This window comes from Electrona antarctica (assembly GCF_951216825.1).
Source record: "Electrona antarctica genome assembly, chromosome: 6".
In the NCBI taxonomy this organism is placed as follows: domain Eukaryota; kingdom Metazoa; phylum Chordata; class Actinopteri; order Myctophiformes; family Myctophidae; genus Electrona; species Electrona antarctica.
In genome coordinates, this window is record NC_136811.1 from 39,728,303 (window position 1) to 39,749,188 (window position 20,886).

The following is a 20,886-nucleotide window of genomic DNA, read 5'->3' on the forward strand; positions in this document are numbered from 1 at the left end:
ACTTGTCTTTCACCATTTCGCTAGACAAGGACGGGAGGACAATATATATCGCTGATCAAATTAATTAGTCAGTGAATGCAGATGTTTCAAACCCCCTTCCCACTTGCACTGACCTTGACATTGTCCCATCAAGTCCACCGCACGTGACGTCATCCACATAAACACATTCGGGCCTCCCAGCCGCGACGTCAGAGCGCCGACGACGTCATTTGAGCTCAGTTGTGAGTGTTGTGCGCGCAGCATTTGCTCAGCACAGATATCCAAACCATCAGGAGGGACTACGAGCGTCAGTCGCTGACCCGAAGCCGTGTCGACATCTGCTAAAAAAAATATGGAGGCAAACGAGTAACGTTTTTGTAGCAGAATAGTGCAGGAGCAGTAGAGTACACCCACACACGTGTGTTTTTGTGGTCAAAAGTGATCAGAGATCCATACATTTGAGTTCAACCTCATCCGATCAGCCGATCTGAAGTTTGTACTTTAAATATTCGGTGAGTTGGCGTTTACTACCATAGATATGTTTACAACAACAAGACTCGCACAAAACATACGGTGTTAGTTAGCGTGTAATAGCTGTCTGCAAAACCGCGCCAGACTCTTGCTTAGAAATGAATACGGCTTGCTGCTGCTATTATTAATTTGACGTAGTAAGTAGAGAATCACATTGATGTTCGTGTTGGCATGGCCAGCTGATCGACATGCCCTATTTTAGGAATGTTATTGTAGCTGAGAAGTTGCAGCTGGAAGATTAAAGTAGCAAACAAAGCTAACGCAAGTACGCAGCACCGATGGAAACGTGGGGGATGCTAGGCTGCTTACCTTGTCAGTCATGGAGAGGACATGTGTTTGTGTGCCATTTGCCAATGTGCCTGACTGAGGTGTAACGTTACAGTTGGTGTTGTGTTGGAGCAACTCGGCTGCTCCTTTTTGATTAAATTACCGCCATGAAAGTTAACACGATAGCTAATGTTCCAGTCTAAAGGACCCCAACTTAAATTGATTGCAGGCCACGGACCCCCACATGTTTTGTGCCAGGACTGGGTGTTGCGGGACGGGTGCGCGCATTAGAGAAATTGTATCTGTTATATAAAAAAAGTCATTCGCTGGTTAATACCTCCTTTATAGCTTTATGGTTAATACTGGTCATGGGGAGATGATAATGATATCCCTAGAATGGCAGCGCTATTACATTCCATGGAGTATTGCATATATAAGCTAATGCTACATTGCTATTAGCTTATGCTATGGCTATACATACAGTCACATACCTCCCTGGGTCTGGGGGAGTCATCGCGGTGAGCTAATTGTTCTCTAGTTTAATTTTCACATCGTATATTAATTTAAACTTGTGGCAGAAAACGCGTGTCAAATATCTCCACTTCTTTCCCCTCTACATTCCCCTCTACCCATTATGGGACCCTCACCCGAAATGACTGCTCTGCTGGACTGACTGATTGATTGATTGACTGAATACTTTATTAGTCAGAAATGTAAACCGTACAGAGTACAGTCAAACACTTCTAAAGTCTAAAAGGATATCACTGAAACAAAATTCAAATCATCACAAAAAAATAATAATACGTGTATAGGTTGGGGGGGAAAGGAAGGGGTTTAAAGAGGTGGGGGGTAGTCACTTGCAGGCCATTTCCTCTCCCTTTGGCCTCCTGAAAGGTGGACTTTCAGGCCTGTTTCAAAGGATGCCAGTGATTTAAATTTTTTGAGGGAAGGGGTCAGGACATCCTTGGGTTAGGCTCAGGCAGGAGAATGCATGGGATGTCTCAAATCAATATTATACATCCTCTCATTGGGTTAACTACTAGTTGGTGAAATGAAACTGCTCCTAAGGCGCGATTCATACTCCTATTTTAGAGCCGAATAAAAGTCGGTTCGGTGCTGTAGAGCCTACAATGTGACGTCATTTGAGGTTTGGGGGGGCGGGTACCGTCCTAAAGTCGGCTCTTCGGTGCTACTGAAAATTTCTGACGAGCCGAAATCATTTCGGCACTACAGCGCCGAAACAGTGGAAAAATAGGAGTATGAATCGGCCCTAATTTTGCGGATCACACTGAGAACCACTGACAGCCGTGACAGGCCTGTAGCTATATAACCATATTTAGGATACATTTTACAGAGTACAGACTTGATTCAAGCATTCACTTAATACATTTCCTGTATTTCCTGTATTAATATGTTAACGGTTTTCCTAAAACCGTTAACATATTTTGGCTGGGACTGCTGTAGGTCTGAATGGGACAATGTAATGTAAGCCTATCATTATGTCAACATATAGCAGGCACAACCTGTCAAGGGACACGGTAATGAAACCAGTGGAGTTGCATAATGCATATCATCTGGTAGATACGTGCTTTCAGAACCACTGAATTCAATGGCCTCCTCTTCTTTGTTCTCTGCTTAGTGTTTCACATGCCAGTATGAAGTACATCCTGGTGACTGGCGGTGTCATATCAGGTATTGGCAAGGGCATCATCGCCAGCAGTGTGGGGACCATTCTCAAGTCCTGTGGCCTTCATGTTACAGCCATCAAAATCGACCCTTACATTAACATTGATGCTGGTACCTTCTCGCCTTACGAACACGGTGAGTGATTTGGAGAATGAATCCATTGAAGTGTTATCGCTGTAAGGCCAATTATTGATGGGTTTGATTGAATACCAAACGACTTTACGAGTTTACCAACTCGCCCCCGCAAATTTGTTTAATGTAGTTAACAGTTAATTTAGTATTTCTCTCCCTATCTGAAATGATCTTGTATACAGATTTATTTGATTGTATAGTAGTCGATCTCTATACTCTGTAAAATTAATAAAGAATAACATGACACAGAGACGGTGACTGCTTAATTAATTTAATTTAGGACCTTCTAGCAGTTAATTTCGTTTTATTAAACATTTCTTCCATGTAGCCCATGTTTTGTAATGGCATCATCATTCTATTATGCCCGTGGATATACAGAGTGAACTTAACAATGATACATTAATATGATAATACCTTTTATATAATCACAAACACGAATTATGTTTGTTATTTTCAGCTAGGTAGAGTAGTGGGGCGAGATGGAAAAGGGGCGACCGTACCCGTTACCGTTTGATTTAGGCTTTGCAGATATTGTGATTGGACTTAATTATTCATGATTACATAATACATTCCAAGTATTTTCACCAAAGGCAGAGCTTGCCTTTCCAGCATAATTATGGCTGCAAATGTAGTTATATAACCAACCATGATGTAATCTTGTACTATGTTGTATAATATTGTCATGATGTGGCATGGTTGATTTATGACTTTTGTAGGTTGTAGCTGTGTTGCTCTTTACTTTTTCTAATGTATTATATGTCTGACAATAATACACAATATATGGCACACAATGAAACCCCCCTTGTAAACAATAGTCATCATCATCATGTTCAGACAAAATGTGTATTAAAATGTGTACTACAAATTTGTATTGGCATGGTCTAAATCTTTTACAGATTTATAATATACCACCCCTAAAAATACATTTCCCACATATTTCCCATATTTACAGTAGGCTGAACTTGGTCCAGATTAATATTTTCAGACAGTTACTATTGTCTCAATAAAAGACTGAGGAAGTTTTGAGTAGGTTTGATTCTGCAGTCTATCATCATGCTTCTAAAAGAGTCATGTAAAATAACCCATTTAGTACTGAGGCTGATTTTTGCTATAGTATATACTGTAGATAGCAACAAGAACCCCAAAAGGGGTTCCCGTCCTGAATGGGATAAGTAGTTTGTAATTGCTCATAACAAACACATTGTTTGAGGATTGTTGGTTCACTAAGTCATATTGCTATGTTATAAACTGTGTGTGTTGCAGGTGAAGTATTTGTATTAGACGATGGAGGGGAGGTGGATCTGGACTTGGGTAACTATGAACGCTTCCTGGACATCCGGCTGACCAGAGACAACAACCTGACCACTGGCAAGATCTACCAGTCTGTTATCACCAAGGAGAGGAGGGGAGACTACCTGGGCAAGACCGTCCAGGGTGAGATTTGTTTGAGGGGTGTTAGCCCCTCCTATGCACAGCTTTGTGTGTGTGTGTGTGTGTTTGCAGCACGGAATGTGATGATTTGATTGGCTGATGTATGATGATAAGAGTGTCCCTCACTTCACACAAGTGTGATTTCCCAAACAATGATGTTTCCCAAACAATAGGTCAGGTGTAAATATCGCCTTTTTTCATTTCCCATTTAAAAAATTGAATACAAAATAAATCTCTGTATTTGTGTTCCCTTCACTGTAACAATGAACCATTAACCTTTGACCACCAGATTTTACTGTGTAAGGGAAATCCAGCGGGGCATGTCAATGATAGCCTGGCGCAGCCAGACTTCATCCGCCCCTATTGCATATGCTGTCAATGATGTCATACAACTTGTTGACTCCATTTTGTTTTCCATACCTCGTCATCCAGTGGTGCCTCACATCACAGATGCAATCCAGGAGTGGGTGATGAAACAGGCCAAGGTCTCAGTAGATGATGATGGGGTGGAGCCACAAGTCTGCGTCATAGAGGTATTACAAAATATAACTAGTTATTCACTGATTACAGTCACGTTGTTCTTGTTATGCATGTGTGTCTCTCTTGCACCCCACTTTCTTTTTCTCTAGTTTTCCTCCCAAATAAGATGCAATTCAGAACTTAATTAAATGATTAAAATATAATTGTAACCATTCTATATGGTAGAGAATGTTAATACAATATATCTGGCACATCTGCAGTGGTTGGAGAAGGAGGTGGTCTCCCTAGGCTCTTCCATTGAGAAATAACAGATACCAAGTGTTGGGTAGGATGCATACTGGTTGACGGCTAGTACTGCCTGAACCTCTTCCCTAACCAAGTGGGGATGCCTTATTGTCAAGAGTGGTAGAAATTTGATCTCATGTGGCGGTTCTGCATTTCTATAAAAGACATGCCAGAGCGCCCTTCTTCCTAGTGTTGAGTGTCGCACTTCAGTGCGCTTGGCGTCTAGGGATTTTCGGTGGAGCGCCTTGGGTGCCTCAAGCAGAAAATAGTTAAACTTTTGGGAAAGGAGAACCTCTCATCAATGTCGCTTTTCTATGCAAAGGGTTGGAGAGACATGCCCCAAACATGTGTGGTACTCTGGACATGATCCAAACAAAGCTCTACGCTTGGCAATAAACGCTTTCTTGTTGGCAAGTGCTTGCGTTGGGTGTATGTAAGAGCATGCTCTTGACTGCTCTATATTTAAAGTGTAATGGGACAACTTGTAATTCAGTGTTTTGTTAACCCATCTTGTACTATTGTATTTTGATATGTCTGTATGTTTTCTCTGGCATATTTACACTTAATCATGCATATGCATTTCATCACATCTCTTAGTGTTCATTAATTTACATTGTCCTGACCAAATAAACAATAAAGTAAATAACTTGTGATTTGGCAAAAACAAATAGCTTGGCTTGACTTGACTATTAGTGAGGGATGTTGGGAGTAGTGGAGGCTCTAATAGAAGGGTTATAGCAGTCATAGATTTGGGTGAAAGCTGATTTAGAGACCACATAACAGGGTAAGTACAGGGAAGAATGCTCTTGTGGCATTTGATCCTACTGGCATTGGTGTGTCTTTGGTTGCAGCCAAGTAGTATTTCCAGTACAAGCACAACCTGTGAGGATATTATTATATAAGCTGTGAAGTGAACTGAGACAGTGATCACATGCAGTAGCCTTAAAACTTCAGACACGTTTCTGAACTGTCTGTATGTTCTGACTTATGTAAGAGGTTTGAGCAGCAGTGGTGTACTGTAACAAGTACGGACAACCTTGTCTGAGCTCGTGTTTTTCTATCAACAGCTTGGCGGAACGGTGGGGGACATAGAGAGCATGCCCTTCATAGAAGCCTTCAGACAGTTCCAGTTCAAAGTGAAGAAAGAGAACTTCTGCAACATCCACGTCAGTCTCGTACCACAGGTATGTGTGTGACGTGAACAACCACAGGAACCAATATCCAATGTCCAGACCCTGTATAATCCTCGTCCAGAGTCTATGCTTTGTCCCTTCCTTTTTTCCCCTCTATGGCAACCCTCTTGGCAAAAAATAGCCCATCTACTAGCTCAAAATGTATTGCGTTGTGAGCTTGTAGATCTATCATTTGGGGCAAATGTTCGCCTAGCTTCGCCAAATGGTCTCCTTTTATGACATGTGCAAAATAGGGAAGCTAGGGTTTAAGTAGTTATAAGTCAACTGCACTAGGCTGGGTTAGTGAAAGGATGTGTATTTATGAAATGGTGTGACAGTATAATAACCATATACCATGGGTATGGTCTGCATTTTTGAGGGGCGCTAGCCCCTCCTATATACAGGTTCAATGTTTGTCTTTAAAAACGCTATTGACAATGAAGGGAAAATGTACGTCATATTGTCCCTCATTACGTCATATTGTCTCTTTATTGTTAATGGCATTTAATGTTTGTTGGCACCGTTTGTTTCACATCACCTAATCAACAGTTAGACTTTAATATATTAGCGCCCCTCACTTCACACGGGTGTGATTTTTTTTTAGTTTTATATCACTCTGCTGCAGCTAAGAAAACATCCTTACCCTGCGCCCCTTAGGTGTAATATAATGACAATAAACCGTGGTCAGTCGTGAGTTATTGCTTAAATAATTGTTGCTCTTTCTAATGCCCATTCCTTTCCTTCAATAGGCCTTAGGTCCTTGTTATAGGAATATGTTCTTGCCTATAAAAGGAATAAGAAAAATATTGATGCCGTTTTTGGCCTATATAAAATAAATAAAATGCATTTTTTTATACACACTAATAAAAGTATGTTCTTAAAGGACCACTTCACCACTTTTCAACTTCTCTTCCTATAATTGGTCCTAACTAATGTTCATGATAAAATACCACCATTTTTTCCTACTCAGTCTGTGTCTCATAGGAAAGCTGTGGGCAGTTCAGAAACCCGTCCACCAGTGACATCATCGATGGTGAATCCAAGCTAATAGAAACGGCAGGCTTTCGTTTCCTGAAAAGTTGCAATGCAAAAGTTGAAGCCATCGTTCTCACGATAATAAAAATCTAAATATATTTTAAAACAAATCTTGTTTAAAAAGAAATGATGATGTCACTGGTGGACGGGTGTCCGAACTGCCCAAAGCCCTCCTATGAGACACAGACTGAGTAGGAAAAAATGGTGGTGTTTTACCATGAACATTAGTGAGGACCAATCATATGAAGAGATGTTGAAAAGTGGTGAAGTGGTCCTTTAACACCTTAGAAGCCCGGAACTATTTAATCCATTTCATCCAGGGTGCCCATCATTTGTAGCGCACAGACCACTTTTACCGGCGCACCGGAAGCTGGTGTGCATGTCTGTGTAGCAGCTAACAATAGCCACACCACTCTAGAGTCGATCGACAACAACGGGAGGTAATAATAAATCTATCGCGACTAGCGACTGGACCGCTGAGCGCCGTCTAACACAGGATCTTTTTTCAGAATTAGACGGGATGATTTAGATCGGAAGTTATGATCGTTTTAAGATTTTCGTTTTCGTCAGCTAAACAGGCAGGGGAGATTTTCGATGATCTCCCCTGCCCCCTTTCGATGACGTGTCACTTTTTGACACGTCATCGTATCGGGCAACAAGCGCTCCAAGGCTCTAGAGTCTAGAGCGATGCGAACGGTTTTCTTTTCATTAATCTCCGTCTTGTTTATCAATCTCCGGCTTGGGCACTTGACCGTGACCTTGAACTTGGACGGAGAACTCCGGCTTGGCCATCCAAGGTGTGTTGATATGCCTGGATAAATACACGTGAAATAAAATGGACAAAAAATATTGGTGCTGTTTTTAACTACATTTGGAATGGGTGATTTAAAATGTAGGGTTGTGTTGCTCTTGCTCATAAACAATAAAAAAAAAAATCTCTTGTACGTGTCCTCAGCCCAGCACCACTGGAGAACAAAAAACCAAACCCACACAGAACAGTGTGCGGGAGCTCAGAGGACTGGGCCTCTCTCCAGACCTGGTGAGTCCAGATCCTTTACAATTCCTCCTAGATCAATTGGATTCGTTCATTATCTGATCCTGACATGCATTTGTCTATTTTGTCAGATCATGTGCCGCTGTGCCACACCACTGGAAACAGCTGTCAAAGAGAAGATTTCCATGTTTTGCCATGTGGAACCAACTCAAGTAAGAATTATCCTGAAATATACACAAAATTGTTTCTTAGTTATTCCTTAAAGTTAGTTTTCCACTGCACAAATGTCTTTAGTAACGTTTTTTTTACATTATTATATGATTGGCTACATTGGCTGCTTACTACTAGAATGCCTAGACAAAAGCATTAGTGGAAAAACAAAGGACATTTCAAGAACATGGTGTCTGTTTTTGGATAAGCACTGTTTTCTTTTTTGTTTTGATTTGTTTTGTTTTTTCGGCTAAAGAGCAGTCTATAACTCAAAGGTCATACTGCTGATTAAGACCACAATGACTTGTCAACTAAAGCCAAAACAGGCAGTTATTAACCTGCCTCTCAATCTGCAGGCCAGCCTGCTTCCCTAATAAGAGTTAGACTAAAGGATCTTTCATATGCGTTTATTTAACCCGTAAATCGTTGCGCATGATGTATGATGATATGCACTGATGCATATATTCTATTAATTGCGGAAGATTTCACAGAACTAAACACTAAATAGTCATCAAGCAGTGAGGGTGATTGTGTGGTTACTCACAATCACTTAGTGAACACAAAAATAAAAAGGAAATATTGGGTCCATTCTAAGATCACTTTGAACAAGGAGAGTTTCACCTGCTGATCATGTTAATTTTTGTCCCAGTTTGATGCTTGGGTAATTACTTCAGGCACATTAAAAATAAGACCCCTGTGATCCTAAACAGTGGCTGACAGACACACACACACACACACACACACACACACACAGAGAGATGAGCCTTTCCTCAATCCACAGGCTGTAGGCAGCCTCAGACAACAAGATGCGATAAAAGCAGAAAGTCAAACCTGGTCTGAAAAAAATGACTGAATGAAAATGAATTCAGAGCAAGTGAGTGACTGACACGTGATTGACACAACATGATGAGGTTGATTTCATTTTTTTTACGTGCAACGAAATTTGGGTGAAAAATATGGTCCGGTGTGCAAGCTCCCTTTAATGTGTGTTTTCTGTCTCTCCCAGGTGATCTGCGTTCATGATGTGTCGTCCATCTACAGAGTGCCTCTGCTGCTGGAGGACCAGGGTTTGGTGGAATACTTCTGTCGGCGTCTGGACCTGCCTGTGGAGTTGAGAGCCCGATCCAAGATGCTCAACAAATGGAAGGAGATGTCCAACAGGTGAGAGACACAGGCCTTCTGAGTCCGATGACCACAGAGACTTATTTTTGCGACGTTCGAACATGAAGGTCTAACAACGGATCTCAAAGTAACGTTGAATGGTGTATAATATAACATTGCTTTTGGTGGAGAAGCAAGCAGTGACTGTTGCTGGGTTTAAACAAGCGACTTTTTGGCTACAGAGCGGTCTCAGGTCAATGAATCATAATGAATCTCAAATTTGAATTCAGTACAATTAAATGGTTGGTTACCCACATTCACAGTGAGGCAAATGAAGGAAAACGAAATATTTAACAAAATAAGTAGGTTTAATAAGTAGCATATTGGGAATGGTATTTGCCATTTCTTTGTTGTTGAGCCGATTTGTTGGTCTGGTCGACATAGTGGACATTATTTTACCTTTTGATGACAAAAAAACAACGGATCTAAAAGCTCACAAATCAAAGATGTAGCATGGGTCGGGTTCTAGTTATATTTGTTGTGTAAGTAGTATGTAGCCATGAGGTCCAGACTCAGTCATCCTTCTCCCTTCCTCAGATCCGACCGCCTCCTGGAGCAGGTGTCCATAGCCCTGGTGGGAAAGTACACCAAGTTCTCAGACTCCTACGCCTCAGTCATCAAGGCCCTGGAACACTCTGCCCTCGCCATAAACCACAAACTACAGATCAAGGTAATCGTCACGGTGACCTTCAACGCTCTCGCTCGTGTGTGGTCTCGGCATTGACATGTTCAGGTTTTATGCTGACATACTGATTGCGAGAGACTATTATTTTGTCTTTATTTAAAGTCTTGTCTGCCTGTTTGTCCTAGTGCTGCTCATAAAGCACCAGGTTCTAGCTATGACTGATGCATTCCAAGTAAAGTTCATTGTCATTTTTCTGTTCAGGATTTTAGTTGTGTTTTCTCTTGCACTGCTGAACACTCGCTGCCCTCATATAGTGATGTGTGAGTGCATGCATGTACATGTGCATGTTGCTGTCTTGTGGCAAACATCTATAGGTATAGCTTGTGAAAGAACTTGTACCTCAGTGGGACTTCATAGAGATAAATGAAGGTAAAAAAAAAGAAGAAGGAAGAATCCAATATCAGAGACAAGACAACAGCAGGACATAATTGAATAGTAAATGTGTAGGATACTTGATTAAACGGAATATACATTCTTGACAATTCTGTGATATTATTTTGTAAGAGTAGGTGACTTCACTTATTTCAAAAGTTGAACTTCTCATTTTTGGAATGCAATAATTAGCTCTAGTGTTGACAAGCTCCCTTCCCGATTTCATTGCACTACTAGGACAAATACAAATGTAAAAACAAGAATTGATTATATCAATTAATTACCAGCAGACGGCTCGTATGAAAACATGGTCACAAAAGAGAAGAAAACCTTGTATTGTTACTAACACTGTTTGTACACAGTACATCGATTCAGCAGACCTGGAGGCCGCCACACTGCAGGACGAGCCAGTCAAGTACCACGAGGCCTGGCAGAAACTCTGCAGCGCTGAGTAATTACACAGCTCATCAAAACACTAAGCAATTATACTATTCCTACTTGAGAGTGCCATTTAGGAATCACTGACACTTTGTTCCAAATATGCTCTCCTCAATGAATCTCCTCTATCCCTCTCCACAGTGGCGTGTTGGTACCAGGAGGTTTTGGTGTCAGAGGAACTGAAGGCAAGATCCAAGCCATCAGCTGGGCTAGGAAACAGAAGAAACCATTCCTGGGTATGCATTACCACTAACTGTTATCCTCCATATAAATAAGGAAACCTCTGTCCCATCACTCTGTTCCGCATGATTCTCCTCAGTGGGTTGAGCTATTGATCTCAACTTGCACACAGGCATTGGCCATTAGCACAATGTTTATTAGCGTTTGTGTAAACCGGAGATTTGGTGTTCGGGCCATGAGATCTGTCGTCATGGTTACAGCCACGCAGGCTATGGTAGCTCTAGCCGTTGGCTATACTAACTTGGCTCACACACACACAAACCGGCGCAGAGACAAAGGCAGAACATATAGACGTTGCCAACTTATAATGGGCTTTCATTTAGGGCCTGTGTCGACTCCACACATTGCGTTTTATGAGTGGGGGCGCTTTGGATATCATCTCTCCATAGCACTAGCACGCATATTGGCACATGCACTGTTTGAATCCACGTTGTGTTATTATTAGCTCACATTGCTTAGCTGAAACAGCATAAACATCAACTTCTCATGGTTGTGTGTGGCAACGATTCACTTAAGGTCCGGGTAAATGGACTCTGCAAACACCTTCTAAAACCTAACCTAAGGTTTCTGAAAACCTTCAAATTCGTATTAAAAAATATATGTTGCTACATGTATACTATAGCAACGGCTTCAAAGGTATAACAACGTATAGGTTGCAGTGCACCAGGTCTAAATGGGTTATTGAACTAATGTCTGTATAGTCTCATAGTATCAGTAAACGGGATCTTCCAATCTCCAGCTCATTAATACAAATAAAATCCATTAGCTTCAATTTGATAGTGTCGACTTCAATTTCATAGTGTTCCAGTTCCAATTTAATCTGCTCATTGCATCACCACTGCCAATGTAACTTGTTTATCCTGTATCCTGTGTGAGGTCTTTCTTGTGAGAGCTTTGTGTGTAACACTACTTTATTTGAACACACACACAAAATATATAACACTTACACCACCTTTAAGCATACACAGAGGGTTTTCACAAGTATGCTGCACACGGGGACCTTGTTCAATGATTATTCAATCCCCTTGCAGCATGTTTCAACCTTCAACTATACAGTGTAATAACCATGTTGAACTTGTTCTGTGCAGGGGTTTGTTTGGGCATGCAGCTGGCAGTGTGCGAGTTTGCCCGTGATGTTCTTGGCTGGCAAGGTGAGAATCACTCTGATACCCCTCAGCGTATTTGAGTTGCTATAACAAGCTTTTCTTGTGTCTTTAATTTAGTTGTGTGCCTTTTATTGATGATACACAGTGACTAATGTAATAGAAAATGTATAAACAAGTTACAAATTGCTACAAATTATTGTGCATGGGGAAAAAAAGTGTATTAAAATGTTGTTGTCCTTTTCAGATGCCAACTCAACAGAATTTGATCCAGATTCCAAACACCCAGTGGTAGGCAAATTATTATTATTTAATACAGAATGTGGATCAGTGTCTTCAATTATTGGAAATACATGCGTTTAACTTAATCTCTCAACTATACCTAATGATTATGCTATTGATTACTTTTTTAGATTAATCAAGTAATCGATTAAGCACTTAAGCATTATGTAAAATAGTCAAAATAGAATATCTACAAGCTTATAAAAATGTTTTTGACATTTTATGTATTATCTTCTCTTTTTTTGATAAAATAATCAGTTTTGATTATTTTCTATAATCGAATAATTGATTAATTTGATTAACTCTTGCAACCCTAATCTCAACAGGTGATCGACATGCCTGAGCACAACCCAGGCCAGATGGGTGGGACTATGAGGTTGGGGAAGAGGCGGACCATCTTCAAGTCCAAAAACAGTGTGCTAAGTGAGTGGTGTTCTGAAATACACGTTGGATTGTTGGGTATCACACTCCATATTCAGTAGACTGTGTGCATTACTGTAGTCCCAGATTTCCTGAGGGTGGCATACTTGTCTCCGGTTCCAGGAGATATAAGTCCTTCAAATGTGTTTCCGGTTTAAGCATGCTGCTGCACCAATCAAGCGAGGCTATCGGAGACTGAACAGGAACTGTGTGGAAACAGTTATGCCACCTTCAGGAAGCCCATGACTACACATCTTGATTTGGGATTTTAATGTCACACTTAGAAAGCTGTTCTTACACTACAGAACCTTATTCTGTATTGATCAGTCATTGACCCATATGGTTAAAGATTACAATGTTACATCATGTAACATTCTGATTATCACATCATAGCCTGCTCCCCACCCTGGTTATAAAGACAAAGACATTCAATCTGACCATGAGAGTGAGCATGAGAGTGACCATGAGAGTGAGGAATCATACAGCTCAGTATGATTCCTACTCTTAGTTCCGGGCAGAGAATGAAACGTCTAAGATAGATTCATTGTTTACCAGCCATGCTTAGTTCAAACTCATGGTTTCAGTGGCACCGGAGTGTGATTTGAGCGGGAGAAGTGTCTGATGCTCTGACCTTCTGAAAACACGCTCACACTCCATTCAAAATCTGACCACTCTGCCCACATGCTCTGCTGCCCACCAACATTTGGACAGTGTGTTTGTGTCACACATACATCATACACCAACTTATGACAAGCACGTAAACACGCACATGGATATTCTCACTGTCAGGCGAATGTTACTTTTCAAGAAATGGCAAGAAGTGTTCTGAAGCATCCAATTTAGTTATTGCTTAGTCACAAGTGCTTGTTAATATTTTTCATTGGTTAAATATTACCCCAGAGATGATCAGTACCAAGGGGAGGCATTGGGTCCCATTTTTAGTATGATACAGCCGGGGAATAAAACCCCCGACCTCCCACTCTCAGGACGGACACTGTAACCACAATGCCACTAAGCTGGTATATATCTACGTAGGTGTAACTGTATGTATCTGTATCTATAATGTAAAAGCATGATTGAATATGATAAATGGGCTAGTAATTATTCATACTGTGGGCTAGTGCCTGCCTAGAATCCTTACATTCGACCATCGGCTGAAAGTGCAGTGTACTTTCCACACTTCCTCTGTGCACAAACATTTTCTCACACTACCCAAACACAAATATAATAATGCAATTTAAAGAGCAATACATCTCAACTGACTGTTAACACTGTCCAGGGTCCACTTACCTAGTGTGCCTTGTACTATTATATCTGCTGTATGGTATTCAATTGCTAATATCTCATCATTGCAGGAAAGCTGTATGGAGACGCAGATTATGTCGATGAGAGACACAGACACAGGTTTGAGGTAAGATCTATGGACCGTGTTTTCCGATATTTTCTTCTGGAAAGTCATATTTTTAAGAATTTCCTCCCTTCCTAATTTATGTCTTATGGATTAATATCCAGCTCAGGGCTATACTCTTGAGATTTCAATTTACACTGAGGATTTTACAGTGTAGATTGGGGTTCCAGAGATTAAAAAAAAAAGTCTGTGGTCTAATTTAATGCTGATCAGATGGGAAGTGAATAAGAGGACTCTTGACCGGTCGAAAACAACCTGTGGGGCAGTCAGCTGAGGCTTGTCAGTATATGGCAAGAAAGTGACTGTCATATATGACATATACTTAACAATCTGCTTCCACATGTCATGTGGTCACGTGAGATGGGATCGCGTTAGGTGCTGCGTTGCTCCAGCAGGCACGATAATCTTTAAAAATCCTGTAGTGTGTGATGAGCCAATATTTTAAAGTCTTGTTTGTGCATGATTAAGACCATAGAGAAGAGAGTAGCGTGTGATGCAACCAGATTTCCAAATCGTATAACACATCCCTTTGTTAAATCTATCTCCCATATGGAGAAATATGTTTTAAAGTCATTAAAGTGGCCCTTTAATGCATAGCCTCTCGATCATTCTTCCTATAATAGTTTTATATGACTTATTATTTGAATAAGATTCATGTTTTTATTGCATACTATAGCATTTGATCACTGACAGGCTCAGTAGTAGGACACGCAAAAAATGAGGTTCTTAGAAAAAAGTTTTTCAGAATTAAACTCCACTCAAGCTGCTTGTCACGCATTAACCCATTTTGGGCGGGAACCCCTTTTGGTGTTAGCATTATGTTATGCTTTAGCTATTGAAAAATAGCAGATCTACAAGCTCGTAGCGCACCACCGAGTGGCGCGCTATCCAAGAACGACTGACATAGAAACATAGCTTTTTCAGAAAACTGTCAGGATGTAGAAGACATTTATAGAATCTGATCTCAGGTCAAAATGGGTTAAGTATAATCATGAAGTGGATATTGTATGTGTAAATAAAGAGATACAAGTCTGAGCAGATAAAGTAATTACCTGTCATGAGAGAATCTCTTTCTCAATTTTTGTGTGCAGTATCGCTGATTTTAGGGGCATGTGACACAGCAACGAACATGATCAAGCCAGACTTCAAGTTCATGAGATTTTCAGATGGCTTTCTGGAATAAACCCCAGATTAACTTTGGGCCACATCTTGGGCCACATCTTAAACTCCCCTATGTGGAAAAACGTCTCTGAATGAAAGAAACTTACATTGCTTCGTTTGTAGGTGAACCCTGAGCTGAAGCACCACTTTGAGGAGAGAGGTCTTCGCTTTGTGGGCCAAGATGAAGAGGGGGAGAGGATGGAGGTCATTGAGCTGGATGGTGAGTCCATCGGGGCCAAATTATTCAATTCAAAGGAGCTTTATTGGCACGAGAAAACAAATGGGGAAAGTATATACAGTTGGATGGGGTACAGCACTGAGTAAGCAGAGCTATGTCGCATTGCATCATTATATACTGTACATGTTATCAAGCTTTTTTTAAACGAATGGCACCAATCTTTTGCAGTCATTTTGGGACAAATGGCAGCATTTTCCCTCAAAACTATTTAAATACTATACAAAAGAAAAAACCTCAAATTTAAATGTGGTCTAGAGGTCTACTCGATACAGGTAGTAGTCCTTTGGATGGTTGCATTCCATTGGCTAACCTTCTTTTATCACAGCAGTTCACAAATCTTGCTGCTGTGTTTTCACATTGTTGTATTTCTCCCTAGGTATGGGAGTTTTTTATCGTTGGTCATGTTTTCAAACTCACGTGTGTGTGTGTGTGTGTGTGTGTGTGTGTGTGTGTGTGTGTGTGTGTGTGTGTGTGTGTGTGTGTGTGTGTGTGTGTGTGTGTGTGTGTGTGTGTGTGTGTGTGTGTGTGTGTGTGTGTGTGTGTGTGTGTGTGTGTGTGTGTGTGTGTGTGTGTGTGTGTGTGTGTGTGTGTGTGTGTGTGTGTGTGTGTGTGTAATCTGTGGGACGTATGTGTCTGATCTATTATTATTACTATAGACACAGTAGCAGTCCAGCTAACACCAAAACATGTGTCAAACATTGATCCCAAGTTAGTTTTCTGTCCTTTTTTTTGGTAATAGTAGTAGCATATGTACTATTTAATAGCTTCTCTGAAAAATGCTGACATGTTCTTTCAGACCACGGTTATTTCGTGGGGGTGCAGTTCCATCCAGAGTTTACCTCTAGGCCCATCAAGCCATCTCCACCATACTTTGGTCTTCTGCTGGCCGCTGCGGGAAAGCTCCCGAGCTACCTTCTTAAAGGCTGTCGCCTCTCCCCACGGTAAGCGTGTCAATCCCAAATTAACGGGATTTAGAGCTGTACATTTCAGGTGTTTGAGGTGCAATGCACTCAACGCAATATTGGTGTTTTAGTATCGAAACTTAATTTTGTCTGTTCAAGTGCATATCAGTATCACAACATTGAGGCTAACTGTTGTGGTTTAAGCAAGGCTGCTATCAATTATTATCTTAGCAATTATTCTATCAATTTCTATTTAGATTTATAAAATAATCTTGAAGTAAATGTTTTTATGAATAGATGTGGAAAAATTCTAAGTGATAGTTTGATTAAGTCCTATTTTATACTTCATACAACACTGTCACACAAATAAGAAAATAGCCAATCTGCACACCCTTAAATGTACGTGTACCACAACTGTTTGCATGGGTGTGGCACATGTCTATGTTCCGACTCATTGCTTGGTCAAAACAACTCGTGTTACATTGTGGTGGATGTATTCATTCATTCAGGTTATTGTCTTTTGCTTCCATTACAGGGACACTTACAGTGACCGCAGTGGCAGCAGTTCTCCTGAGTCTGAGCTTGCAGAACTGAAGTTCCCTTCTGTGTCCCAGGACTAAGGCTTCATTCATGCTTCGTCATATGGACCCCTTTGACAACAAAATGACATATTTTCAGCTGAAAAACGTTAATGCAACTTGCATCATTTTTCGACGTGTGAAAGGGTCTCATGACAAAGTACACAGTTAATGATTAGCCATCGAATCCCTGTTGGACACTACTGGTTTGGTCTGTGCCTGTTACCTCCTGATCAGTGGACTCTGTGGTCGTCAACAGAACAATCAGTCATCTCGCTGACAATCATATCACTGGAAAAGGTCATGAAGAAACAATAGTCTGCCATCGCAGTGAGGCAACTGTTGGAGTGAAAATGTTTTTAGGTATCGATCACTAAGAGTTGTAAAAAGAAACATTAGTCCTGGAATATGATTTTCCTGCTGTATATTTTACTTCAGCGTTAGATTGGATGTAAAGCTAATTTGTTGGCTAAAATGCTAGTGGTGTTTTAGACTCGCAAAATGCACGTCTTATAATGGCATGATTTCCATGGGTTCAGGCTTAATGTGGCCAGTCTATGACATCAGTTGAAACAGACAGACCCTCTTCTAGATGGCTCGCTACCGCAAAACAATACCATGCTACTGTATGAAGATAATACAGTATTTCTATATGAATGTGACATGAGTTTGGATTATTAAATATCCTACATTTTAAGTATTAATTTGCACTATTGTGCGGCAGTTTTACGCAGTGGTTCTCTGTTCTTGTCTCATGTACCCAGACAAACTGTGTGCCTTGGCTGAACCACTGCTATATAGAGAACCCTGTTTTGGATGAAATATCGGTGCACTAAAGAATTGAGTCTCAGCGGCAAAAGGGATATGATCTTATTATATGAGCTTTCGTGTGCATCGTCTTTTATCATTAAGACGGATGCATGGTCAAGATTACGAGCCAGTGGAGAAGAGCCAGTGTTGTCTGCAGCAATAACTAGGACATAAATATGAATTACACAGGGCTCACCACGGTAGATAATGCATAGGTAGGAAGGAAGTTATCATTTTTATGCATTTTCTTTTTTCTTTTCTTATTGACAACGATGATGCCTACTGGATAATGTGTGCAGAGTAGACCATATACATTACCTCACCATTTTCCTATATGGTGAACATTGTTTCAGTTATGTTTATTTATCAATTTGAAATGCCTGTTTTTGTGTTCATATTTTATGTTTTGTCTAAAATCAATTTAGTGATGTTTTGAGTTCTCTTCACAAAGATCACACTGCTGTTCAGCAATGGAAGACTTGACCAGTCTGACCACATTAACCCCCCTGGCATCCCTATTTTGGGCATGTCATTATAGGCATACAACATTCTGAAAAATAGCCTAGGCTATAAAACCCAGATCACGCTTGAATCTGTTAACCCATTCAGGCCTGACGTCGAAATAAAAAAAACATTCGCTCTGAAAGAATATATATTCAAAGATTTGTGCCGCATTTTTACGATTTTTCAAAAATAGCAGACCTACAAGTTCATAGCGCGCCACTCGGTGGCGCGCTATGAGCTTGTAGATCTGCTATTTTTTCAATAGCTAAAGTATAACATAATGCTTAGTTAAAACACCAAAAGGGGTTCCCGCCCAAAATGGGTTTAAAGCTATAATATGACACAGATGCGTCCTCAGGTCTTAATGGGTTAAATACTACAGCCTGTTTGTGTGTTTTCAAACGATCTGGCATTGCACTGCATGGAGTGTACACAGCATATTGAAATCTTTATTTTAATTATGAGAATAAATTGACCGAACAAAAAAAAGTAATTAGTCTGGTTTATTCAATACACAGGTTTTCACATGCAAATGGATGTTCAGCCACAGGCTAGGTTGTTTGATTGTTGTCCAGCCTTTTAGCCTGGCGAGCTCATTCTGGATCAAACTATACATTATGCATAAAGAAAAGGATGACCAAAGGGCCAGATGTCTCATTGTACTTGATTTCTAGACACCTCTGAAGACTAAATTACAAATAACATGTTTGTATCAGGGCTAAGCTGCATCTAATGTAGAGGAAGATAACTGAATAATTCAGTTGACTTGGAGAAAGAGGCTTCACTACATACAATTGATTTTCAAAGACAAAGTCCATTACCTTTTGGGATCCACTGGCATGCCTAATCGTCGGTCGTGATCTAGACCAGGGGTTCTCAACGTTTTTGGCCGGGGACCCCCGGAAATGCTTTGGCAACGTCTCGGGACCCCCGCCCCGCCCCCTCCCGACCCCCAATATAAATTGACTGCTACAATAACCTTAAACCATTTTGGGCGGGAACCCCTTTTGGTGTTTTAAGCATTGTTATAATTTAGCTATTTAAAAATAGCAGATCTACAAGCTCATAGCGCGCCACCGAGTGGCGCGCTACGAGCTTGTAGGTCTGCTATTTTTTTTTTTTTTTATCATTTGGGGACCCCCTAAAATAATTTGGCGACCCCCCCCGAGGGGTCGCGACCCACGGGTTGAGAACCCCTGATCTAGACTAGTCTTTTAGACCCCCATACCCTCAGTGTTATTTTAAAGATGGAGTGCCATGATTTTTTTCCCACCCTAAAACATGATCATCAGGTCTTATTGTTATATAAGGAGGAAGAATATTTTCAAAAAAGTGTACAGTATTTGTTAAAATTTCGTTTTTATGTGTGCAGTGTGCACACCCACCAGTTCATTAAGTATGCCTGGTTTGCCTGATGGGTGGACTGAACTGAAGCCACACCCACAGCTGTTGTTGTATGATAAAGGGGGAGGGGCTGATAGTGTGATGTCCCTATATTACTGTTTTTTTCATTGGCACGTTTGACTGTCAAGGTTTCAGCCTCCAGGAAGAAACCCTAAATACAAAGGGAAGACATCATTGCACATAACCACACCAAGGGGTCTAATGAACTGCTGTCAACTCTTAAATTGGAAAAAGTACAAAAATCACGGCACTACATCTTTAACTCAATAGAGAGAGCCTTTGGTTCCTATCAGTCATGCTGTGTGTGTAGACGCCTGGAACCCACTCAACGATAACATTAATTCAGTCAGGAATGGATTGGAGTGATCTTTTGACTCATGAATGTAAAGTGAAATTCGAAACTCTTGAGTATGAAAAACTATCTCATGCAAATGATATGCAATGCTGGATACAATACATTAGCTGTTAGCATGTAACAGAAATCCTAGGAAGAAATGCAGCCAAACTGTCTGATAGAGCAGCCTGGTAATGCATTGTCAGCAAAACAGGAGGTGTGCACAGAAAATGTCAGATCTGCAAGCTCTTCAGTGTGTGACAGCGCACGCAACAAAGTATAACAACTCAGTCAATATTTCATTTGAAGATTTCTTCCCACACTATGCCTATTAGTTCAACATTTTTCTTACATTTTATGGACTCATGAAATAGTACTTGAACAGTGGACTAGATTAGCCTACATGAAACGCAGGTCGCTAGAAAACTAAATCAATAGGTACTGCACAAAAATTCAATTTTAGCTGTGCAGCTAACCAAAACATATTGTGTGGTTCTGCTTTTTTATCAGTGAGTGAGAGTGAGACACCAGTGAGTCATTTAATGCTGGTAACCGAGATATGCACTATTCTATTCCATGCACTGGCAAAAATTTAATTGCTTTTCAGTAATATCAATAATAATATGATCTTAAAAAAACAACAT

At 40.6% G+C, this 20,886-nt stretch overlaps 1 protein-coding gene across 1 annotated transcript; it reads left to right on the forward strand.

Annotated features, from left to right (window-relative positions):
• Window positions 1–225: 225 nt before the first annotated feature.
• Window positions 226–19,150, forward strand: LOC306925386 (CTP synthase 1). Its single transcript, XM_079504183.1, has 18 exons — window positions 226–491; window positions 2,417–2,598; window positions 3,859–4,029; window positions 4,459–4,559; window positions 5,859–5,975; window positions 7,954–8,037; window positions 8,124–8,204; window positions 9,209–9,363; window positions 9,901–10,033; window positions 10,783–10,871; window positions 11,000–11,094; window positions 12,187–12,249; window positions 12,449–12,492; window positions 12,810–12,906; window positions 14,259–14,314; window positions 15,596–15,692; window positions 16,507–16,651; window positions 17,148–19,150. The coding sequence occupies exons 2-18, from the start codon at window positions 2,433–2,435 to the stop codon at window positions 17,230–17,232; spliced, it is 1,779 nt and encodes a 592-aa protein (XP_079360309.1). The 5' UTR covers window positions 226–491; window positions 2,417–2,432; the 3' UTR covers window positions 17,233–19,150.
• Window positions 19,151–20,886: the final 1,736 nt, after the last annotated feature.

Excerpts from the sequence above, each read along its gene's own strand:
- LOC306925386 (XM_079504183.1), top strand. The coding sequence starts at position 2,433 with ATGAAGTACATCCTGGTGACTGGCGGTGTCATATCAGGTATTGGCAAG. Across the intron at positions 4,560-5,858 it reads CACAAGTCTGCGTCATAGAG|CTTGGCGGAACGGTGGGGGA; the intron begins GTATTACAAAAT and ends TTCTATCAACAG. Across the intron at positions 8,038-8,123 it reads TGGGCCTCTCTCCAGACCTG|ATCATGTGCCGCTGTGCCAC; the intron begins GTGAGTCCAGAT and ends CTATTTTGTCAG.